The 25,349-nt window shown below is 47.5% G+C and overlaps 2 protein-coding genes and 1 non-coding gene across 4 annotated transcripts in view; 1 reads left to right on the top strand and 2 right to left on the bottom strand.

Moving 5' to 3' along the window:
* The window catches only part of Rell1 (RELT like 1), a 99,711-nt gene that overhangs the window by 62,250 nt on the left and 12,112 nt on the right, over positions 1–25,349 (top strand). Inside the window, exon 7 of one of the 2 annotated variants that reach the window (XM_051165323.1) lies at positions 1,105–1,123. The exons of the other annotated variant lie outside the window; for it this stretch is intronic. The gene's annotated coding sequence lies outside the window, so the exon portion shown is untranslated. Of the gene's footprint in view, positions 1–1,104; positions 1,124–25,349 lie in introns of those variants that run through there. 2 annotated transcript variants of the gene reach the window in all.
* C22H4orf19 (chromosome 22 C4orf19 homolog) lies at positions 5,319–24,200 on the bottom strand. Its single transcript, XM_051165318.1, has 3 exons — positions 24,148–24,200; positions 7,322–7,375; positions 5,319–6,259 (listed from the first exon to the last, which is right to left on the bottom strand). The coding sequence occupies exons 2-3, from the start codon at positions 7,351–7,353 to the stop codon at positions 5,350–5,352; spliced, it is 942 nt and encodes a 313-aa protein (XP_051021275.1). The 5' UTR covers positions 7,354–7,375; positions 24,148–24,200; the 3' UTR covers positions 5,319–5,349.
* On the bottom strand, positions 17,534–17,641 carry LOC127206085 (U6 spliceosomal RNA). The gene has a single exon (XR_007832771.1). It is a non-coding gene; the product is annotated as a U6 spliceosomal RNA (small nuclear RNA).

Raw genomic sequence — 25,349 nt, 5'->3', positions numbered from 1 at the left:
GATGTGGGTAGTCTTCCTCTGGAGGAGTCGCGGGTTCAAAGAAGCAAGGTTCTAGCTGAGCACTCTAATTAGAGGACTCCACCCCCTCAACAATCCCCTCATCTGGGTTTGGAATGTGCAGATAAAGGAGATAAGTGCGATTCTCTACCTGTTTTCTGGCCTTTAGGGCCCATGTCAATCTGGTTTCATCTTTACTATTCCCTTGCAGCCCCAGTGATGGGACAGTGGCAGGTGGCTGGCGTTGGGTGTGTGTTTTCAATTATGTTTGTGTTCAAGCTGCAGGGCTCACACGCGTATACAGATGCTGTATGTTCTGTCAGTATTATCCCTGTTGTATTTATTTACAGAGTACTTTTTATAAATCTGAGTTCATTTGGTCTTCTAAACCAGTCATTTCCCAAGTGGCTTTCACAAGTCTCAGGGATGTGGGAAGGAAATATTCAACTCTGATATTTTCATTCTTGCTTCCTCTTACTCCTGCTCTATGAAGTAGAACTCATGTCAGAAAAAGACATTTATTTATACTATGCTTACGTAGAGAGGTGAGGGTATAGTATTCATTCTTGATGACCAGTGTGAGGTCATCACCAGTGTGCCACTAGGCCGCCGCCACCACCTCAGTGTTAATACGCAGGGCTGAGGACCTGCCCACATCAACAATATGGATGCCAGGGACCCACCAACTCAAGATCTAGCAAGTTTCTAAGTTCTGAGGTCTAGAAATCTGTTTTCTTCCCTCTCTTTCCTTTTAAAGGCAAGCATCGTGTGTGCTTCCAGGGCACACGACAGCCGGAAAATAGGAATGGTCTCCACTTTAGCGACAAGAAAAGAGGTTCAGGAAGAGGAAGAAATTTAAACCTATGGTTCATAGCAGGAGACATGGGACTCCAGGGGAAGTGTGACTAAATCCTGTGTGTGTGTGTGTGTGTGTGTGTGTGTGTTTCTGGGCAACAGCCCTGGACTTCTGGACACCTGGGCACTATGACTCTTGGCTGCAGTGTTCGGTAAAGGATCAGCCCAGGGTACTTTCTCCACATCTGGAATCAAGACAGAAGCAAGTGGGAGGCTCCTCAAAGGGTATGTCCTTTGCTTTTCCTTCCTCAGGATTTTAAAGATTAAATTCAAGAAGACGGAAAGCTGAGGTCACTAAGTGCCCCACAGCTTGGCCTGAATGTTGGCTTTGAAGGATTGAGTTTGGGATCCCCTCCCTCAGGTGAGTAAGGCCTCGGTGTTCCCCTGCACCCACCCTTCCCCAGCTCACCAGAAAGCCTGGTTCAAACAGAGCAGAACCGTGCGGGTGAATTGCCTTCAGGAAGCCTGGTTCTGGTTCTTGTGGGCCTGTGCTCCTCCAGGCTGCAGCACACATGGGTGTCACCGGGACAGGAGCCCACGGTCTTCATTCACAGCCACCCTTCAGCTGTCTTGACTGACGCCTCCTCAAGCCACGGGCAGAGTGCTTCTTCTTTCACCCAGCAAAGACTGAACTTAGGTACTGCTTGGTGCCATACCTGATCTTAGAGCTTGGAGGATGGCGCCTGTTTGGTAGTCGCTTTAGTGGGAAAGACAGCAGATGGGTGACTTTAAGGGGCCTGACTTTAATAGGCAACTGTATCATCTTCCATCAGCATCTTGGCTGACAGTCAGCGGTGGGTTGTTGTTGTTTGTTTGTTTGTTTGCACAGGCTAGTGAGCTTCAGAAGACAGCTTTCTCCTGGAGCGTTCCCCGTGGGAGACACTTACATCTCAGTACATAAATACACACGTGACACACCCCCAAATCCTTGCACTCAGGAGGTGGAGGCAGAAGGATTAGCAGTTCACAACAAGCTGTGGCTATACAGTCAATTTGAGGCCAGCCTGGGCTCCATGAGACATGAGACTGTCTCAAAAAGCCAAAAATAAAAGCTTATTTTCCCATAATCAGGGAAAGCACTTACCATACGCAAATGTTGGCCCTCGTGTGCTTGTCCACATCACTATAATAGAATACCTTTAAGTGGATGACTTTAATCTAGAGAAAAGGTGAAATAAAACCAGAGAGGGAGAATTCTCTTTTCCATCGTAAAGTCGTGTGCAAGATGAAGCCAGTCGACATTCCAGGGTGGACAGGAGAAGGCTCATGGAACCCCATCCCTAATTGAGGAGCTACTGGCAAGTGATGGCTGCTGGTAGACCGCCATTTTTCTTTTGGGGTGTGGCCACATGAAAGCTGCCCATTCTCCAGTGGATGTCCCTACACCCATGCATGTGCAACCAGCACTAACTGGATTCAGTGGCTTATTTAGAGAGAGAGAGAGAGAGAGAGAGAGAGAGAGAGAGAGAGAGAGAGAGAGAGAGAGAGATGTGTAAGTAGAAGGAAATGTATTGTGGGGTTTGAGTGATACAAGGGCCTGCCTGGGGTATGTTCAAGATATATTGCAAACAAGCTGGGTGTGGTGGCACCCAACTTCAACTCTAGCACTTGGAAGACAGAGGCAGGTTGATCTGTGGGTTCAAAGCCATCCTGGTCTGCAAGGTGATTTCCATGACAGACAAGGACTATGTAGGGACACCCTGTCTAAAATAAATAAATAAACAAACAAACAAAGAAAAAGAAAAAGATATGTGTATGTATATCAAATATATATATAAATTGAAAAAATTAAACATTTTTTAAAAAAGGATTTGTGCAAATAGGACTACCTTTGATGAGAAGAAAGCTCAAGTCCAAGAGAGAGACTGTCTCTCCTGCTATGATGTGTTTATGGTGATGAAGCCAGGCAAGTCATGGGATCTTTGCTCATCCTCTTGCACTTGCTGCTTCCTTCTGCACATAATGTTCCCCAGGACTGACACCTCCCTCAAGCTGAAAGGAAGTACTGATGGGAAAGGGCCAAAGGGAGATAGGAGATGACAGGTGGCGTCATTTGCTGAGCATAGACAAAAGGGATGTGGCACGCCAGACACCTAAATTCTCTTCATTCTTTTGAGGGCCTACCTTGCCAACTATAACAGTCTGTAACTATTCGCCTTGGCAACCAAGAAATAACAACTAATTTCATATATATTGGTTGGTTCATTTTCTACCAGTGAAAATTAAATGTAAGTCTTAGCTCAAGAAAGCAGTATATAATTGGGATGTAAAGTGAATAATAAATAAATTTTAAAAAGGAAGGAGTATGTAAATATATAAATAAAATTATCAGCCAGCAAAGGTGCGTGCTGCCAACCCTGATGCTCTGAGTTCCCTGATGCGTTCCATTTAGTAGGAGAGGAGAACTGATTGCTACGCGTCACCAATTGTCTTCTGGTCTCCATATGCTGGCAATGTTCAGGCATGCACACATGCACACATGCCCGCAAGCATGCAAGCATGCACGCATGCATGTACACACACACTCACACATTTAATAATGTTAAAAACAAACAAACAAACAAAAAAAAACAACAAAAAACCAACCAACCAAGCAAACAAACAAACAAAAAAACCAAAATTGAGATTCACCATTGCAAATCCCACACGCCACAACTGGCTAAGGATTATAGAGACCTGTGATGTCAGGGCCAGTCTCAGTTGGTACCCCACATTGGGTATGCCTGTGCTTGAAAAATGCTCAGAATGTTTGAAAGGGCATCTTCTCTTCAGCATCATTCTCCTGATTAAGTGTCACCAAGAACACACTACACAGAGCAGGATGCTGGCAGCTGTCGGAGCAGTTCATAGAAGCAGCCAGCCGGCGTGGGGAATCATTTTCAGACTCAAAGTTCTGAGCCCCCTCTGAGGTCCTCTGGTGAAGCCTGAATGTGGGGGCAAAGGTGACTGGGACCAGGATTGTTTTACAAGAAAGGTTGGAACCCTCACTGTCTGCCAAACCTTCTCAAAGCAGCTTTTTTGCAAAAAATGAGTCCTTACAGCTTGGGAGAGCGGCCAGCGCGGGGGAACTTAGCAGCTGTTTCTAATGTGCACATGCAGCGCAGGTGGGCGCCTCTGAGACAAAGAAAGCCTTGTCTCTACCAATCGCCTTGTTTCCCAGGCCCTATCGGAATTTCCTTTTTGTGTTCACTTTGGAGATGTGACAGAAGTTAGGGTGGCAGTAGTTGTCCAGACTTCCTTCTCCTGGACCAAAGGCTCAAGGATCGTCTGTACCACACTCAGCATGAGTGCCATCCTTGGGTCTCTTGAAAACCAGCTAGTTGTACCACAAGCTTTTGGGTTTGGGAGTTTTGATGTGGCAGAGACTGCAGGCTACACACCTCAAAACCAATGTTCATTCTCTCCTCCCCTCAGGAATTATGTCCCAAGTGACTGAAGTGCACAGCTTGATTGATGTTTTCTATTTACTTTTCCCTCCGGCTAGTTGCGGCCAAATGATCAGGTGCTAACCAACCTGGTGTAAGTATAAGGTTGGACTATACCACCTTAACACAGAGGGCGTGCCATCTCTGGCCCTTCCCTTTTCATTAAGGCAAATAAATGTCTACTTGTGTAAACTGAAGGAAACACCAACGGTCACTGATTCTGTCTGGGACTATTGTACCCAGCTTTGCGACAAGACAGGGAGACACATGTGCTGGGATGCTTTAATGAGAACCATACATTTAATGACACAGACCCCTCCATAAATGGCGCTGCCATTCCAAAACACTCATGAACTCGAATCTAAAACATGACGCTAGTTTGAAGAAGTATTTTGGCCAGCCTCCCGTATCCCAAAGGAGATTAAAAAGTAATAGAGTAAAAAAAAAAAAAAAAAAAAAAGTTAAGGTCAGGGTGTTTTTCATAGCACAGCTACGGACTAACCATTTGTTCACTGGTCAAGTCTACTCCACTCTGAAGGACGCTGACCTTAACCTAATGTCCAACAAGTGGTTGGTTAGTAGTTCCCTGGGTGACTGTCCCTGCAGTTGAATTCTGGCACACAGTAGGCACTTTAAGTGGATAGTTAACCCTTTCTATGTTGGGTGAAATATTTGGCTCTCAAAAACAAGGTAAAAGAAATACATTCAAAGAGAATGGCCCATGTTTGTGTGGCCCTGGGATCAAGTGTGGGGATGTCAGGGCTTTCTCAAGCACATCTGGACAGATGTCCTAGGGGAGCTTCCAGGGCCAGCATGCAAGCTGCTTAGCTTCTGCGTTTGTTACGGGCGTGGACATGAAGCCCCACTCTTACTTAGATTCTAGCATTCTGAATGCGTTCAGGGTCCAGCTACACGGAGGGATGCCTTATACAACAAGCCAGCAGGGCACAGGTACTGGCAATGGGAAGATAACAGATGTAAACAATGCCCGGGCATGCTGGCAGAGCGGTCACATGCTTCTCTCGGTCTGCTCCCTTGGATTGCGGTTCACTTGCCTCGCCTCGCCCCTCCCCTAATACGCATCATCTCCATCTTCTCCTGCAGTAGCAGCCTCTAAAGCTGCAAGGGCTTCTGCCACCTCAGCGTCCTCATCTGCCACAACCCCATCCGCATCCCCATTGTGGGTGTGAGGGCCTTCCCGCTCATTTCCAGAACCAACCACTGGCGTAGGGTGAGTGGGACCCTCCTCTCTAAAGTAGACGTTCAGAACATCTGTGGTCACCCCCTCATTCAGTGAGTCCCAGCTTCTTCTCAGGGAGAAGGGCACGTTCAAACCCTGCTCGCTCCCCTTGGGGTGAGTTCCCGGCAGGGGTCCCACCTCAGAATGGTTTTCAAAAAGACAATCCTTTTCTTCAGGGTCTCCATTGCCTACTGTGGGGCTCCAGAGCTGGGGGTAATCTGGGGCTGGTATGTGTAGGATGTGGTCTGCCACTGCCAAGGCCTCAGCAGGGGCCCTGCAGTCTCCGTGTCCTACCATCTGGGTCCCTTCCAAGGTGGGCAGCGTGCCACTTTGCTTCCTGCAATCCTCTCCTTCAAGGAAGGGTTGAGCAGGGTGAGCACTGTCTAGGGTTCCTGTCCAGGGGCTGTTGGCCCAGGAGCCACTGTCAACCTGGTGGGGCCTGGAACTCCTGACAGGCTGCAGAGTGCCAGCGGGGCTGATACCATTGACAATGCCATGCTTCTCCACGCAGTGTCTCTCTTCTGAGTCCTCGTGGGGGAGTGGTCCTTGACGAGGTAGACCAGTTGTACTGCCTCTGCTCTCTGGTTTGCTCAGGCTGCCACCATGTAAGGCGTTCCTGGGCCCCTCCACCTCACTGGTGTGGGTGCCTTTTAGTCTGACAGTGTCGTCCTCCTCCAACCTGCAGTTGTTTACTTCGTTGACAAAACCAGGGGAGGGCACTTGGACTGGATCAAAGAGATAGCTGGGGGGGGGCGGGGAGAGAAGTAGACATCAGTTAATTGGCACGGGTACAGTGGAGCTGGGGAGGGAACTAGGTCCTGTGATATAACAGTATGTGTAGATGCTCAAAATCTCCATAAATATCTGTGCACACGTACACCCTCCTTACACTTTAAGTCGTTTATTCTACCTAAGGCAAGATAAATGCCATATAGATTACTCTCAACCTGTACTATTTTAAGGAGCAACAAGAAGAAAGTGCAAATGCTCAGCACAGATTCGGTGTCTTTCTTGAACATTTGCGTGTCTGGTTGGTCGGCCCTTGGGCTGCGGAGCCCACGGATGTGGAGAACGGATACTGTTGATAATAACTACATTTGACTGAAGTTCATCATCACATGGTTGGGATGGAGTAAAACTCCCAAGTGTGTGTTCGGAATCAGGACTTCCCACTGCCCCACCCCCACCACAGGGCGTCAGGTCTTCAGTTAATCTGTTTTCCTTAGGCATCACCTCACTCAAATTTTTATGAAATGTCATAAGACAGACAGGTGAATGGACTCTATTGCTAGTGATGTCACTTTAAGAGTCCTCTACATCCTAGGCTTGCTTTTTTCTCCCCTTCCTTCCTTGCATCAAAGGCCTTGTGGGAATTGTAAATTTGACTGAAATGAGATTTGACCTCCGGAGTGATGCTATATCTAACAGTTTTTGAACAATCTGTGCCACAGTTTTATAGTGTTACTTTTGAGCTGCTGTCACACACGCTGTCTTTATGTATTTCTTTCTTTCTTTCACTTGCTGTGGCTTTAAGCATCTGCTTTTGGTCAAAACAATGGGTTTCCTTATGACATTTTCACACCTATATATAATGGGCTTTGGCCATATCCATCCCCCATCCTCTAGTGTCACCCACCTCCACCCGCCTACTTGTCCCATTCTCTTTCTAACATCTCTCTTCTACTTTTGTGCCTTACTTTATAGGTGTGGTCTTTTTTTTTTTTTTTTTAATATAGGCGTGATCTTACCATGACTCCACAAGGACTACCAACTCCCCTTACAACGCAACCTCTGCTCACTTTACCTTTGTATCACCTTACAGCACCTGCACCCCATCTGGATTATTTTTTGTTACCATCTAGAAAAAGAAAAAGTAAGCAAGAGAGAATATCGTTAGCCATATTAGTGAGTGTCAAGTTTTTAGACACCCCAAATTAAGACTGTAAGTTCCAGTCCGAGGATAGCACATGAATCATGAAGGCAGATCCCCATCATGTCCCTAAAGTCATGGGTTCGGAGTTACCAAACACTGTTTAACACTTGGCTCATGTAGGATAGGATAAATAGTGGGATAATTTTTCCAAGATTGTCATATACAAATGGACTTGTCCTTGTAAATGTAACTTTTATTGGCTAATTGCCACAATTATTTTTATTTATATAGTTTATTATTTTTTAATAGAAAGGGGGATATGTAGTGCATGTAAAGTATTGTTTGGCTGTTCACTGCTTCACTTCGAGATGTTCCTAGAGAGAACTGTGCTGGACAATGCTTTGGGGCTCTGGGTTTTGGCTGCTGTTCTAGGTTCTAGCAGCAACTTTGGTTGAATTGCTGGTCTGTTGAAATCCTGCTAACTATGCCCTGGGAATCGCTCCCAGGAACTGAGTCCAAAAAGGTCTACTTCTCTTCTTCCCATTAACCTCTTTTCTCTCCTATCTAGGGTAGGTGGGTTGGAAGAGAGGTATATGCATTAAAGAATCTCAAATGAAGTAGGTTTGGGAAAGGTTGAAGCCCATACCCGTGTTTCCTGATTCAACCCTTTGGAGGGGTCCAGCCTGAGCAGAGTGCCAGTGTTGGCTTAGCCAGAACCAGCATACCCCTGATTTGCTATCTCCACAGCCAGGACAGTCTGGGTCATGGTTCATGAGTTCTATTCTCCTGCAGGTCAATACCATGCCCCATGACAGAGGAGGACTCACTGCGCTCTGCCCCTCTCCAGTTGGGTTTTCTCTATCACTTCCCTTTGAACAAATTCTTTTCATGTAACATTGGTCACACTGGCCTGCTGGGTTCCTCAGTAAATTCTAGGCGTTGATATGAGAGGACCTCTCAGTGGTTTTCTGTTTCTTATGTACACAGCCTTTCAGAAGAAAAATGGGCTCTGGGACCTTTAGCCTAGTGCTGTTTTTTTTGTAAAGTTCATTTGGAGGAGAGATGATTTATCTCTGGCTGTCTCCTTTTTTCCCTTCTTCATTCTTTCAATCATAGTCTCCACAGGATGGTAAAAAACATACAGATTGGTTGGTTAGAAAGGATACAGCTGACTATGGTGATAAAATAAAACCCAACATCCTATGTAGTAAGTGGAAAAGTTGTTTCCTAAAAGACACATCCACCCGAATCCCTGGAATATGGGAATATCAGCATGGCCTCACATGTGGCGGGGATTAAGTTAAGGACCCCAACATGGGAGGCTCTAAAGTTCAATGGCAATTGTGCCCCTAAGCCAAAGGTAGAAGGAGCTTTGGTCCCAGACAGAAAAGGGAGACAATGTGACTACAGATGCAGAAGCTGGGGTGAGGTGAGGGGCACATACTCCTGAGGAACAGGGACCACATTCTCTCTTGGGAACTTGGCAGGAATAGGGCCCTGGGAATATCTTTAGAGCAACTCACTGATTCCAATGCTGAGAGCTTTGGGTGCTTGTCTGGAAACCCCGAGTTTGCAGCATTTTCCCCAGCAGCATGGAAGTGATTATACAACCAGCCTCCTTCTCTCTAGGCACCAAGTTCCTTGTATGGTAAAGCTGCCTGTGGCCACCCAGCTGTCTTTCTCCATCTCCCCTCTTGGTTCTCTTCCACTTGTTTTCCTTGCATGTGCTACTGCTGGACGTGTTGTCATTGATTTGTTTCTGATCCATCTTCATGATGGAGTAAAGCTCTACAAGTCTTAGCTTGTTTTAAAAAGATGCACACCTTGTACCCACAAAGCATGCAATATAGTTGCCACGACACGGGCATTAGCAACACCAAGAAGGGGCACATGCACATGCATACCCATGTACATACACATGCATGCACATACACATGCATACACACGCACATGCACACACACACACACACACACACACACACACACGCACATACACACACTCAGTGGCTTTTAGGGTCATACACCTAGCCCCAGCTCCCTTTCTGCTTCACTTTCTTCTGCTCACAACTCATAGATCAAATGAATAAATGGGCTGGATTAAACAGAACCACGCACACTGGGCGCGGTGGCGCACGCCTTTGATCCCAGCACTCGGGAGACAGAGGCAGGCGGATCGCTGTGAGTTCGAGGCCAGCCTGGTCTACAAAGAGAGTCCAGGACAGCCACAGCTAACACAGAGAGACCCTGTCTCGGGGGAAAAAAAGTACCACACACACTTCTTCCTTCTTCCAACCCCGTCTTCCCTTCTATCCTATTTTTCTTTCAGGGCTGGCTCTGAAACCCTGACTGCAATACTTCTGTTTACTTTTGAATCTTGTTTATTTTTAAAAAAAAATCCAGGCCGGGGGGTGGGATGGGGGAATCTAGTGAAAATAAAGTTGAAGAAAAGGAAAGGGGAGGGGAGGCTCAGAAGCATTTGAGAAATGAAGACAGTCCTAGCAAGGAAGCACTGCTGGAAGGGAGGGAGAAAGAAGCGAAGGAGGGTGGGAGGAGCAGCTGCTGGGATCCTGGGGACCCATTACCTGGTGAAGCTTGAAATCCTTTTCTCACCGTCTGCTGGGCTCGGGCCATAATGCAAATTGCTTGGAAACGCAAAGATGGCACGGATTTAACATTGCTCCTCCAAAACCACTCATTTTTCAAGGCGGGCAGCAGACAGAATCAGGCGGGCTGGGCTTGAACCCAAGGCTTTCGTCTGCCTGTGTGTTTCCTTCCGTCTTCAGGCTCCCCACTCCTCTCCACAACCCTTCAGTCACAAGCTATTTAAGCAGCTTTTCCCTCTTTAGGGTCAGTTTCCTGTCTGTCTCCTGCACCGCCTGCCTTGGAGTTGACCTCCAGGCCTAGTCCCACACCTGAGAGCCATGCTTTTGAGTCAGGTACCAGCCTGGGCTGTGGGACACTCTTCCTGGTTCAGGTCCTGCCCTGTCTTTCTACTCTGATTTCCTTTCCTGGTGACAGGCTCTAATGTCCAAGGTTGTGTGACCCGCAGGTGAAAAGGGTGGGGACCAGTGCATTCACCCCTCCCCCACCTCACCCCTGCACACACCCATATCCACAAGTCTTCCTTAGGTGTATCAGATCAAGTTCAATCCATTCTCTGTGCCTACATCAATATCCCACCCATATCATGCCTGGAGCAGCAGAGGGAAAACATCCCTCCTCCGCAGGATACACGGAAGTAGAGAAATGCCAGGGAGACTGAGCTGAAGGGGTGGGGGGGGAGCAGCCTGCCTGTCATCTTCCTGCTTGTATTTTGGAAGCAGCTGCCTAACTTACGGTGGGAGTCCTTGATGGCTAAAGGGAGCTCAAATTTGCTTTGTCTTGGGAGCACTGTAAACGGCACCTGGGAAGCAGAGGGCACACCTTTTTGCAGCCAGGGTTTGGTTTACACAGAGGAAAAGCAAATACCATTAGGAAGGCTGAGGCTGCGGACTGCTGGCGCCACCTGTTCCTGCGCTCCCACATACTGCTTGACTCTGCCCATGTTTTTTGTGTTGAAGTTAAGCGCTTCCCCCCTACCCTTCCCCAGCTTCCAACCCGCCCTCCCCTGTCCCCCCACACCACCCCTGCATTTGAAGATGGTCAGAAGTCTCCGGGCAGGAAATCCTGTTTTATAATGTGGGCTGGGAGGGGAGAGTGGGACAGGGAGAACCTTGACGTTTTTTAAATAGAGAAATTGACAGAGTTCATCGGGACACCAAGAGGTAAGAGCTGGTGTGAAGAGTGATTGCTGGGAGCCAGCTGATGGAGGTTTTATTGATGAAGTCTGGAGTCATCAGAACATCAAAGCAACAGGACCATCCAGGATTTTAGCCTACTGAGGAAAACACCAGCATGAGGCAACAGTGAGATGAGAGCAAGAGAGAAAGGGGCTGCTCTGTCGTGCAAGCAGGAAACCAGCTACCAAATTATACACGGAGTAAGGGAACTAGAAAGATCACCACTTCAGCGCCTCATAGTAGTAACAGTGGATCCAAGTAAGACCCACTGGGGACAACGGATAGCCTGACAGGACCGGATGATGAGGAGCTGGGCTGCAAAGCTCTATCTTCTAAACAGGCCATAGCCACGGTGCTCACAAACTTACAGTAGGCCTGGGGAGGGCCTACACAAGAGAGAGGCCCCAACTAGGCATAGATGGGCCCCATCCTCAAGCTGACTTTCTTTTCAGAGCGAAGCCCCTCCACTTTTGTGGCAGTCATCGAACTCACATCCTGCATGCGAAGGCACAGGACACTCCATCCCGCACGAGTCAAATGTAGGAATGATGGGTGAGTGACAGGTGGGGAAAATGAGGCTGGGTATTTGTGTGGTTTTGCTCTGTTTTGAAAGAGAGTCTTGCTATATAGTCTGGTTTGGAGCTCACTGTCCTCTCTCCTCAGCCTCCTGAGTGCTGGGGTTGCATGTGGGTACCACCTTAGGCTATTGAATGGGATAAGCCAGGGTCACATGTGGGTACCAGGGTCACCTTAGGCTATTGAATGGGATAAGCCAGGGTCACATGTGGGTACCACCTTAGGACATCAGATGTGATAACCCAGGGTTGCATGTGGGTACTACCTTAGGATATCGGATGGGAGAATCCAGGGTCTCATGTGGGTACCACCTTAGGTCATCAGATGGGATAAACCAGGGTCAAATGTAGGTACCCATTTAGGCTATCAGATGGGATAAGCCAGGGTCACACGTGGATACCACTTTAGGATATTGGATGGGAGAAGCTAAGGTCACATGTGGGTACCACCTTAGGACATTGGATGGGATAAACCATTCCGATTGAGGGTCTTTTCATTGCCATGTTCAGATGACATGTGTTCACCAGTGGTTCCCAAATCACAAGACAAGTCACAAACCGAGAAGGATGCAAAGACTAGGCTCCCTTCCTCCAGCCTGGGAAAGTAGTTTTCTCCTCTGCGGTTCACTTCCAAGCACCAAAAACATGCTGCTCCAAGGGTCCTGGGAAACGAGACTTTAAAGAGACCCCCAGGGAATGATTTGTGTTTTTAGGCAGCTACTGGGGGTATTTGCCAGAGGGCTGTAGTAAAATGAAACACTTGCGTTTTAACACTGTTTTGAAAACTTGTTAATATTTAGAAAACAGAATCTGTTTTCTAAATCTGATTTCCCAGAACCTGGCCAGAGGGCAAAGTGGCCAAATACTTAAGGTGCCACTACTGGGTACTGAGCTCCTGTCTCAAGAGGAACAGATGCGGGGCTGGAGAGATGGCTCAGAGGTTAAGAGCACTGGCTGTTTCCCCAGAGGTCCTGAGTTCAATTCCCAGCAACCACAAACCATCTATAATGAGATCTAGTGCCATCTTCTGGCCAACTGGCCCACATGCAGGCAGAGTACTATGTAAATAATAAATTAATTAATTACAAAAAAAAAAAAAAAAAAAAAAAAAAAGGAACGGATGCATAGTATCAGCAGGCGTGACCCTCTGTTTACAGAAGACCCGGGAGAAGCCAGTCCAACTGGAGACCGTGCTGACTCCACAGGCAAAGAGGGACTAGAAGCTGAGCTATGGACTATGAAATCTCATGTGGATCACTTTTTCCCACGTAAAGGGATCAAGCTTCTGTTATTTTTGAGATGTTGAAAAATTATATGATAACTGCTATTATCCGCACCCTTAAATACTCACTTTGCAGCTTGATAGCAGATGTTCTTTGGATATGCATAAGCATTGCTGAGCCTTGCATTGGATGGGACGTTTGTATATAAAGACATACTTACAGGCTTGCTTTCCTGTGCTGGTTTGAATAGGTTTGGCCCCCATAGACTCGTGTGTGTGAATGCTTGGCCCACAGGGAGTGGCACTATTAGGAGGTGTGGCCTTGTTGGAGGAAGTGTGGCCTAGTTGGAGGAAGTGTGGCCTTGTTGGAGGAAGTGTGTCACTGTGGGGCAGGCTTTGAGGTCTCATATACTGAAGCAGGCCTAGTGTGTCAGTCTCCTGCTGCCTCCTGTGGATCAAGATGTGGAACTCTTGGCTCCTTCTCCAGCAGGTTGCCTGCACGCTGCCATGTTTCCCACCAGGACGATAATGGTCTAGATCTCTGAAACTATAAGCCAGCCCCAATGAAATGGTTTCCTTTATAGGAGTTGCCATGGTGACGGTGTCTCTTCACAGCAATGAAAACCCTAACTAAGACATTGCCAAGAGAGGTTTCCTGGTCAAACAGACTTGGGGAGAGCAGAGAATAAAGGTGAACACATTCAGAGTTGTAACAGTTTTAGGTCACAGGTGAGCTACGTCTGCTGCACTTGGGAGCCCTGCAACGTCCAGCAACTTCCTTTACCCCTGAGTGTCACTTGTCTAATCAGCGAGCCAGGAAGAACACTGGGTCTCACTTTTCAGGGTTGTTGTGAAGATGCAATGAGACAAAAGCACGCAGAGCATTTCCCATCATGCCCGAGTACCATCAGCCCTATAAGGCAACACTGCAAGGGATGGAGAGGTGATTCCAGGTGCTTGGGAGAGCTTGCTGCTCTCCCAGAGGACCTGAGTTTGGTAATCATGTGGTTCACAACTACTTATAACTCTAGGTTGGGGGCTCTGATGGCCTCTTCTGGCTTCTAGGTACACATTCCCATACAGACACATACATGAGGTTAAAAATAAAACGAAATGTAATAAGCACTGAAGTTAACACGTGAGGGTTTACTATGCATCCAGTATTGTTTCAGGGACTTTCTTGTTTTAATTCTTTTCCGCTTTACAACAGCTTTCGAGTGGGAACAGATGCTACAAAAGTTGGTGAGGTAGTGTAGCCATTATTAATAAAGTGGTTATTGTTTGTAGTCATATTTTAGCCAATAGATAACATCTATCTTGGTAGGTTGTGGCCTTCCTACACCTCCTCCTCAGATTGTGTGTAGTAAGTTTTTGCAAAATGGAATTCGCTTTTCTCTTCACTTGAAATTTCCAGCTGTCATTTCATCTACTGACCACCAGATGGCAGTATACAGTGTTTAATTTCAAGGTAGGCACACATTTTGTATTGGCAAGGTCTCTGAAACGCAGAATCACGTACAAGTAGTGTAGGTGCTTGCTATAGTAAGGTTTGCCAGCAAGGAACGTGGTGCATATTCCAGGTGCATCTGTTATGTTAGTTCTAGTGGTCAGGCAGGGTACAATGGCTCTTTGCAGCTCTGGCCAGACAAGGGTTTATTCCTTCTTTCGTGGTGACCACGGTGGGAGCGGACAAACTTACAGTGACGCACAGGCCCCTTTCACACAAAGCTGCTCATGAAACCCTGAAGTGGGAGAGTCTGGGATTTTTCTATGCCGTCTACTTCTGTGGCAGAGGCTGAGGTGGAAAGGAGCTTGTGAAGTGTGTGTGTGTGTGTGTGTGTGTGTGTGTGTGTGTGTGTGTGTGTAGTTCTAGGCCCTCTGGGGTTCTGTACATCACCATCAGGCCTGCTCATAAGCGATGGCTTCCTTGAGGCTGCCTGTGAGTTGGCTTGTAGATCCTCCTTCCAGTTAAGGGCCTGGGCTATGAACTGGGAGGTAAAGATCTACCCTAAAGTTAACAGGACCAGGGCTGGAGAGATGGCTCAGAGGTTAAGAGCACTGGCTGTTCTTCCAAAGGTCCTGAGTTCAATTCCCAGCAACCACATGGTAATGTGATCTGGTGTCCTCTTCTGGCATCTAGGCATACATGCAGGCCGAATAGTGTATAAATAATAAACAAATAAATAAATAAAATAAAGTTAACGGGATCCAGCTGGAAGGGGACGTCTCTTCAGTGGAATCCAGAGCATTGTGGGAAAAGACACAACACACGTGGGGGAACAAGATGGCGCACACAACTGCTGAGCTCTCAGAGAGGCCAGCAACTTCCCAGGTGCACTGTGGGGATTGTTTTAGGTGAAGGCTTTGAAAGGCTGTGCCCTGTTGTCTGGATTGTAAATTCCTCAGAGTTGGTGCTGTCTGGAGTAAGTGAAACACGGTTCCTCTCTCTCTCCTCCCACCGTGTGTGTGTGTGTGTGTGTGTGTGTGTGTGTGTGTGTGTATGTATGTGTGTGTGAGAGAGAGAGAGAGACAGACAGACAGACAGACGTGGGGGCATGAATGCATTGTATAAGAGAATGAAGGTTCCCAGTAGACGCAGCAGCAGAGGGCACAGGTGCATCTGTTCACCTGAGGCTGGGTGGGGCCCGAGAACCTACATTTCTTTTTCTTTTTCTTTTTTTTTTTTTTAAAGATTTATTTATTTATTATTATGTATATAGTGTTCTGTCTACATGTACACCTGAAGGCCAGAAGAGGGCATCAGAATACATTACAGATGGTTGTAAACCACCATGTAGTTGCTGGGAATTGAACTCAGGACCTTTGGAAGAGCAGGCAGCACTCTTAACCACTGAGCCATCTCTCCAGCCCCTGAACCTACATTTCTTGCCAGCTCCAAGATGATGATACCCTCTGGGGTTTACAGGCTGGTGACAACTGCCCTATGGCTTCAAAGATTGAGGTGGTTTTAGTTCCCTGGGTTGTTTTATCTCTGCTTGGGTCAAGCCAGGCTTATTTGAAAGGGAGAGGTCAGACTCTTTAGAGCACTGTAGTGGTGAGTCCCTAGCAAACAAGGAGGCTACCTCATGGTGCTGAATGCTTTTAGTGACCAATGATATGGCCCAAACTAAGTCAGCCAAACACGATCAGTTGGTCAGAAACTAATACGTCATCACCATCTCAAACCCAACACCAAGCCAGGCAGTTTACGAGCATCTTAAGGCCTTTTCAGAATTTGGAGGCTGCAAAGTCTCCAGTCTTAATGGCTACACCTGGCAAGGGCCTTCTCGCCACATCAGCACATGGAGGAAGGTTTTACGTAGTGCGCGTTAGAGAGAAAACAGGGGTGGGGCACAGATGAGTGAGTCCAGGCAAGAGATCAAGGAAGGGCCCTTTCGCATCAGGGATCTGCTCCTGTGATACTCATATTGCTCCTCTAACCCCAGCCCTGTTGCACTGGGGGTTAAAGGTCAACACAAGTTGGACAGGGGACACATATTCAAATCATGGCAGGTGGAAACGTCCACCTGTGTCACCTCATCGTCTCATTTGGCTCTCAGCTTTTTCCATACCTGCATAACCAAATGACCACAAAGCACATATGATTTCCTTGGTCGGAAAGGATGTATTCCTTTCAGAACCGTGCCTATTACGGATCGTGTTATCAAAGGCAGTATGGCCGCATGACTAAATAGTGGTCATTTGACAACTGCTGGTCTTGGGTTCTGAAAGAAAGACTGTCGTGTACTGTGCATGGCATTACTGCTGTGTGCCTTGGGCAGGGTAGGTCCCTGAGGTGGAGTCAACGGTAACTATGGAGGGCTTTAGTCTTGTGTTCTTCTCTATCGACTTTTTTTCTCTAGCCCAGCCTGCTTGCCTTGCAATGTCACTTCAGGACAGACTTTCCCATTTCCTCCCGACCTGCCATTCCCCCCCTTAGTAGAGACTGTAAATTTTACCCCAGAGAAAGTGTAGGGGACATAGGCCCTTCATGCCATGTGCAGTGACCTTAGGGAATCCCCCATGTCACCCACAGGTGGGAGTGACATGAGTAAGTACGTTTTGGTGCCCGTTACACCTGCTGACATGGGGAAGCCAGTCTGCTATTGGGCCCCAGCTTGAGTGAGGCTGGTTTGCACTATGCCCAGAAAGGCCTCTGTCAGGCTCCCACTCAATTGCTTAAGATAAATACCTAACTCTTGGAGCACTTGAGACAAATTTCCCATTGGACTTGACGGACAGCTGTCCCTTGGTATCGATGGGGGATGGTTCACAAACCTCCATGTGCTCCAGTTCTTCCCATAAAATGATGTAGTATTTACATATAGTCCGAACACACATCCTCCAGCATGCTTTATTCTTTAGGTGGTAGCCTTGCTTCTAGCACTTCCAAATGTCTCTAGATGATTTATAATGCCTGTTTCGATTTATAATGTCTGTTTTGATTTATAATGCCTGTTTCTGGCTCCCAAGTGCTAGTTTATAGGCCAGGTCGCATGCCTGGCTTCTAATTTTAAGTCACAAAGCAAGCTCAGCATGTCACCTCTTTGTCTTTGTGTGACCCATCAGAGATCCCCTTTTACTTTTTATGATCAATTTTACTTCTTCCTCAGGGGCCATGCTAATCTTCTCTGTATTGTTCCAGTTTTAGTATATGGGCTGCCGAAGCGAGCACACAATTTTACTTCTAAGGCTGTACCATCAGAAGGTCTGGCCAAAGTGCAACTGTATAGGGAGCTACAGTAAAACCTGTGACGTATGGTAAGACATGTGACCGTCATCTTTGGTCCCTGACACCGAGGTTCAGCAGCCTGTGGAATTCCCTGAGTCCTAGTGGCCGCTTGATAACTCCCAAGGAACCCTGCTGACACTTGAGTTTGTGCTACTGAGATGACTTAGGCTGGGTTCCCTACATAGCCTCAGGGTGTGGCCGGCACCACAGATGCCAAGCAGAGGTTTTAGTTGACTCAATATCACCCACTAATTTCTCTGTCAATTTGTGTCTATGTCTCTCTTTCTGTGTCAGTGTATATATGTCTCTCTCTCTCTCTCTCTCTCTCTCTCTCTCTCTCTCTCTCTCTCTCTCTCTCTCTCTCTGTGTGTGTGTGTGTGTGTGTGTGTGTGTATGCTTGAGTTGGGGTGATGGTAGTTATTGGAAAATAGATAGGGACTGAACTCTGCAAATTCCACAGGCAGTAGGGTTTTCCAAAAGCTGGATAAGTGCTCCTGTGTGCTGGGAGGGTGGTGCTCCCCAACTCCATAGGGCAGAAGTTGCTGCTCTTGGGACCCTCTTAGGCCTTGTCTTTGCTCCCCATCATCTGGCTGCTTATCCAGTTCTTTAAAATACACTTTGTAACAAAGCAGTAAATGTAGCCCAATGATTTCTCTCAGTCAGTTCTGGGAGCCATTCAAGCAAACTACTGAGCCCAAGGAGGACACATTTAAAACTTTGATTTCTTGGCTGCTTGGCCATATGTCCAGGGTCCAGGTTTGTAACCGGCATGTGAAGTGAGGGCAGTCTGAGGCTTTGGTCCTTAACTTGTGGCGTCTGGTGCAGCTGGCATCTGTGGGCAGCTAGGGCAGGAGGTGGGTTGGATTATGTTACACCCGGCTGCTATGCAGAGGTGGAGAACTGCTTGATATGAGAAACCTACACGATCACTTCAAAAGTGAGATGCTCTGGACAGGTCACAGAGGAAGGAAAGCTGTTTCTGAGTGGGGCTAACAAGAGGAGGATGAGCTCGTAAAGTGATGCCCAGATGACAGCCTGCTGTCAGAGTCCAGGCCACAGGCCCTGGAGTGTGTTGTTAGAAGCTGAGTGGCCTTAAGTTCACCACAAACCTTCCCTCAGTCTGTTTTTTGCCAATATCAAGGTGGGGGAAAGAGCCATTGCCAGCCTTGCAGGATTGTTCTGAGGATGGCTCCATACAGAGCCGTGGTAAGCCTGGCGTGGTGGCTTGAACAGGAACAGTCCCCATAGATTAGATATTTAAATGCATGCTCATCAGGAAGTGGTGCTACTGGAGAGGGATCAGGAGGTGTGGCTTTGCTGTCGGAAAGCATGTCACTTCAGGCAGGCTTTGCAGTTTCTAAGGCTCAAGCCAGGCCCAGCGTCTCACTCTTCCTGCTGCCCACGGATCCGGATATAGCACTCTCTGCTACTTCTGCGGTACCATGTCTGCCTGCACGCTGCCGTGCTTCCCTCCATGATGATGGACTAAACCCCTGAAACTGTAAGCTGGCCCCCATCAGATGGTTTCTTTCATAAGAGTTTGCCGTGGTCATGGTGTCTCTTCGCAGCCATAGAACACAGACTATTGTTCTAACCCAGCAAAGTGTGCTTGGCAGGTGAGGTCCTGATACATGCTAGCTCTTGCCCCGTTGTCACCGTGAAGACACCCTCAACAGCTGAGTGCTTAGACACTAAGACACTGAACAGAAACAGGTGATGCTCCCACTGCACCCATCCACCCCCCCAAACCACAAGGGAATTGGGGTGCATCTCCAGAACAGGGTCTGTCTCATTTTGGTAATTAGCTTTATCTGGGAGGAGTCCTGAAGCATTTGGCAAAAGCCAACTCCTGCAAACAATGAGGATGTTTTAGAGGAAGCCATACCGAGAGAAGCTTAGGTAACAGTCTTCAAGGCTGCGAGGCCACATGCTTGGGATAAATGAAGGGTGATTTCCAGAGTCCTGTGGTGACTAAGGCGGACCAAAGCGTGCCCCTGAAATGGACTTGCTGTCGCTCTCATCCACTGTGGTAGTGTTTGATGATAAGACTTGTAGAGGCCTGAAGGACAGTGGTCTAATCTGATGGGACTGGAGGGCGTTCTGAGTTAGGGGGAGGGGGAGAGGGGTGGTGATCCCCTCCTCCACCAGGAGCAGCTGTGTGCTGCCAGCCACAAGCCAAGGATAGAATAGGCTCGCACCTCTGCACCTCCGTCGGGAGCTATGGAAGGACACATTTCTGATGTCTAGGCTGCTCACTTGATGGCATCTTGTTACGTCAGGCTGAGAGGATTAGTACGGTACCCAAGCCAAAAAGAACCTTCAAGATGAGACGTTCCACCCACCCCCTTAGTTTTATAAAAAGTATTTATGGACCCAAGATGGAAGCACAGCAAAAGGGCAGGGAAACAATTGTATTTCGAGGATGACCCTATGTGTTTAGTGTTTCTAAATTATAGTACGAACTGCTTTTGGATTGAAAATAATGAACGTGGTTCAGGGGCCTGAGCGTGTCCTGGGTGGGACACAGAGAGGCTTCCGAGGCTTGTAGAAGGACTCATGGCCCATGCATCCAATCACTATTTCCCAAGCACCTGGTCCCTGACTTGATACCAGGGATCTAAGGAGATTCATAGTCCAGCAAGAGAGAAGAAAAGTGTAAAAACTGACGAGCAGCCAGGTGTGGTGACTCATGCAACTCCAGGGTGCCAGAGGCTGAGCTAGGAGGATCAACCCATGAGTCTGAGGCTACCCTGGGCTATATAGTAAGTTCCAGGCTAACCTAGAGTAAGACCCTATGTTTTTCACAAAACAAAACAAACAAAAACCCCAAACCTCCCAAAACCAAACCAATCTCCCCAAACCCTGAAAAACAATCAGGAAAAAATATTAGATGACCCCAAAAGTGTTATAAGCACTAAACTGAAATATGTCAAAGAACAGGCTATGGGGTACAAAGTACTCCTCAGATATGTCAGGCAGGAGGTGGCACTGGTGAGGGGCAGCAATCCACCAAGCCTTCCTGCCTCCCTCCCTCTGATCCTATGAGACAGGAGTCTTGTTACGTTTCCCTGTCCTCTGGCCTCAAGCTCATGTCAGTCCCCTGCCTCAGCTTCTCAAGTGCCAGGATTGCAGACAAGTGTCACCAGGCCTGGCACTCTCTTAGACACATTCTTTCCTACCATGGCCATTTCTTAGGCCCCGTTCTAAGGCATGGTCATCTTCGTTCACCGGATTACTGCACTATTTCTGAGTCTGTCTCCTCATCTGCTCACGTCTCCTTCTGCTGTGTTAGCCACATGGAAGCCATAGGGTCCTTTTAGGTCACGAGTCTTAGCAGTTATTATCACTGCTCCCCCTAAAACCTTCCCAGAGATGCCCATGGCATCTTTAACGCCATGTAATACTGAAGATGAAGGCAAAAGCATCAAGTTTACACAGTGTTTCTTATGTTCCAGCTGCTAACTGGGACCTTATAGCTATTGGTCCTCATATCTTCTGGCACACAGGTTTAAAAAAAAAAAAAAGATTATGTATTTATTTATTTTATGTATGAGTGCTCTATCTTCATGTATTCTTCCATGCCAGAAGAAGGCGTCAAATCCCAGTATAGATGGTTGTAAGCCACCATGTGGGTGCTGAGAGTTGAACTCAGGACCTCAGGAAGAGCAACCAGTGCACCTACCCGCTGAGCCATCTCTCCAGCCCCCAGCACACAGTTTTGAATGTTGCTCACTTGAAAAAACTTATTAACAGCTCAAGCACTAGTTCTCGTTGTAGGCTGTGAGGCACAGGGGCACGCGCAGAGCAGCAGACACGAGGGTCATCTCATCGGCGCTCCTAGCTGAGCTCACTCAGTGTAGATATTACGGTGTATGAGAGCATCCTACAGTTCATTCCGTCTTCCATTTTTGCTTGTTTCACTGTTGAAAGCCTCCGGGCACAGCATCAAGGTGCTGTCCCGTAGCTCTAAATTAGAGAAAGCTGTGCCATGGCCTCACAGGGGAAACAGGTGCATCAGAGAAGCTTCTTCCTGGACTGAGCTGCCATGCTGCTAGCCTCAAACTAGCTTAAATGAGATACCGTGAAAGAGGAACGTAAAACAAGGCCACGTGTCCCGAGGAGCTGCTGAAAATGTGCCGGGCGGCTGACGGGGACCTGGGAACCGTGGTTTGGCCTTGTTTACAGCAGCTTACAGAGAAAGCCCGTGACTGTAGTGGGCTGTAAGCACTGACTATAATGGCTCACTTTGAAGCAAGAGAGTAGAGGGCACTCACAGACACTTACAAGCCTCTAGTGTACCGCCACTTGTTTCTTTTCTTGGCCAAACAGCTTTCTTCAAAATTTCCTGATCTTGTCATGGACTATTCTCTCTCTCTCTCTCTCTCTCTCTCTCTCTCTCTCTCTCTCTCTCCGCTCTCTCCTCGCTTCTCCTCTCCGTCTCTCTCTCTCTCTCTCTCTCCCTCTCTCACTCACTTTTTGGATTTTTTGAGATAGGGTTTCTCTGTGTAGTCCTGACTGTCCTGGAGTCACTTTGTAGACCAGGCTGGCCTTGAACTCACATCAATCTGCCTGCCTCTGCCTCTCGAGTGCTGGGAATTAAAGGCATGCGCCACCACACCCGCTATGGGCTATTTTCTTTACCTTTTCCTCTCACCTCCCAGTTTAGACACCTATTATCACATCTGCATACAGCCTTTCCCAGTGCATTTTTTTTTAGCATAAACTTAAACAGATTCACGTTATTGGTTATTAGATGAGAGTCCCGGGGGCTGGACAGTCTAATACAGCTAGAGAAAACCAAACAGAGCCAGTCCACATGACATCTTTGACCACGAGAAATCTGGTATACTAAGAGACGGTAGTCTAACCTCATTATTCGGGACCCATAGTTGATGGAATGGTCCAGGATATAGCCATGAAAAGAGACTGAAGTGCAGATGAAATGAGATGCCCGGAGTGCAGAAAGATACACGTGGACCCACAGTACTGAATGATGCAGGGCGGCTAGGGCTAGGAGGTCAGGTCCTCTTACCATCAAACTGGGTGGCAGGAAGGGTAGATAGGCAGATGGCATGATCTGCAAGGATGAAAAAGCTCTGCAGAGACGGCATAACATGATGGTCTAGAACTTGCCAGAAGTAGCAAGGATACTGGATATACCATGACTGAGATGCACCGAGTAGGGCAGCAACAGACTGGGTGCCCTGGAGCCAAAATGTGGGAGATGGTCCTGCCAGTTGGTCAGGTAGCCAGGGAGGAGAGTCAGAAATAAATGGAAGGAGGGTGTGATGAGCTGGCTGGGGCTTCATCCCTGTGACAAATACCCAGGAGATTATTTCAAAGAAGGAGAGATTTATTGTGGCTTAGTTTCCTAGTTTCAGTCTAAAGCTAGCTGATCTGGGCCTGAGGCGAGAGAGAATATCACGGTTGTGGAAACAGAGAGAGAGAGAGAGAGAGAGAGAGAGAGAGAGAGGGAGAGAGAGAGAGGGAGGGAGGAGGGGGGATGGAGGAAGGTGCCACAGCAAGACAGAGTCCCCAAGGACACACCCCTAATGACCTACTTCCTCCTGCCAGGGTTTGCTACCAAACTCTCCATCACCTCCCCAAATGCCTCCACTCATCTGGATGGGTCGCAGGCCTTGAGCACACAAACCTAAAGGAAGCATTTTTATATTCAAACCATAACAGAAGGAAGGTGTAACCCAGGACCTGGTCCCTCAGCTGACTGATGGATACACTGGAGTCCCCTGAGGGCTGGGAATTATGGGTAGCTTCTGATTCAGGGGTGTGGAGTGAGGCCTGAACAAAATGTATTTCTGACAAATTCCTAGGGGTGTGAGGCTACAGTCCTGGGACGCCACTTTGAGCCAGTGTGCTGGAGGCTGTAGCATCACTGGAGATCCCCAAGCTCCTTGGGAAACCAGAAATCTTTCAGTGTGAAGATTTGTTTGGCTTGTTGCCTCATGACACACATTTTAAATTCCCTTCACAACAATAAAAGTAAGAAAAGTCATCACAAGGAGCAGGAGAGGTGAGCTGGCAAGATGGCTGAGTAGGCAAGTGCGCCGATGCCAAGACTGAGGACCTGAGTTCAAGGCCCAGGTCCAGCGTCAAGTGGTAGAAGAAGAGAGCCGATGCTCCTAAGTTGTCTTTTGATTTCCACACATGAACATGTGCACACATAAAATAAAACTTCAAATCATGAATAATAACAACAAACCCCACCCAAACAAACAAACAAACAAACAAAAACCTTTAAAAAAAATCACATAATTGAACTGGATTCTGAATGAGCCAGAAAGAAACAGACTTTGGGGCATGCTCTATCCACTGGCTTCAATGCTGCAGGAAAAACAAAAGGTAATCTCAATGCTGAGTTGTATAAAATTTAAGGGAAATGGAAAGGACAGTCCGCCCTGCAAAGAGTGAGAAGGGAAGCACATGCTTACCTGCGGGCAGCTCCTCCATTAGGCTTCTCTGTGTGTCAGGCTTGTCTTCCTGCAATAACAACGAAAAGGAAAACTGAGGGAGACTGCTGCCTCATTTTCACAGTTTCACAGCAGTGCTGGATCAGGAAAGCGACAGAAGGACCCCGGGCAGAGATGCTGCTGTGAGGTTTCTGGCCTGAAACAGTGGGCCCCCCACACAGGCAAGAGGCCTGAGGTTTGTTAGGCCTGACTTGGCAGCTCAGCTTCGGGCACTTAGCAATCAATTAACGATTAACTGACATCTCAGTGTTCCCATTTATAAAATGAGATCGTAATGAGATTTAAGCGGCATAACGTGTAAACTGTCCATCACACGCGGGCACGCTAGACTTGTTAACACCGTGTGCTACACTGAAGGTCTGCATGCTTGTGTTCCCTTCAGAATTCAGATGCGGGAACTACCCCCAGTATCATGGGATCAAAAGGTGGGGCCTTTGGGCAGTGAGTGGATCGCAGGGGCAGAGTCCTTACAAAGAGGCCCTAGGGCCCTTAGCCCTTTGCCAAGCAAGATCACAATGAAAAGATGGTTATAGGACATAAGAACTTAGCAGAAACCAGGCTGCTAAGGCCTTGATCTTAGGCTTCTCCAGAACTGTGAGAATGGGTTTCCATTTTGTATAAAGCACCCAGTCTAGGGTGCTTTGTTACAGTAGCTTGAACATATTAACATACTTGTGGGGTGTGTTAATAAACACAGAGGCTGGAGAGACGGCTCAGCAGTTAAGAGCACTGACTGCCCTTCCAGAGGTCATGAGTTCAATTCCCAGCAACCACATGGTGGCTCATAGCCACCTATAATGTGATCTGATGCCCTCTTCTGGTATGCAAGTGTACATGCAGGCAGAGCACTGTATACATAATAATAAATAAATAAATCTTTAAAAAATTAACACTTCATGGCAATATGCCTCCACTCTAATGGATATAGAGGGAGAAGAGAGGAAAGAATTGACCCAAATTGCTTCTTGGGGACACATCAAGCAATGCTTCAACTAGTAAGGATCTAACCATTCAATACAATTCATACTTTAGAAAATATCTTTGCTTATAATGAAAATGATGTATAGAATTCGAAGGCAAAGAGATGTTTGGATTCTGACGTCTCTGTTTAGTAGAATACATTGCTCCATACAGATGCATGTCCACAGCACGCTTTAGTTCTA

Source organism: Acomys russatus, chromosome 22 (assembly GCF_903995435.1).
Source record: "Acomys russatus chromosome 22, mAcoRus1.1, whole genome shotgun sequence".
Lineage (NCBI taxonomy): Eukaryota > Metazoa > Chordata > Mammalia > Rodentia > Muridae > Acomys > Acomys russatus.
The sequence above is the reverse complement of the archived record's forward strand: the minus strand, read 5'-3'. Positions and strand labels throughout refer to the sequence as shown.

Coding starts and splice junctions, on each gene's coding strand:
- C22H4orf19 (XM_051165318.1), bottom strand. CDS start 7,353: ATGGGGTGCAGGTGCTGTAAGGTGATACAAAG. Junction 6,260..7,321: donor TGCTGTAAGGTGATACAAAG/GTAAAGTGAGCA, acceptor GCCCCCCCCCAG/CTATCTCTTTGATCCAGTCC.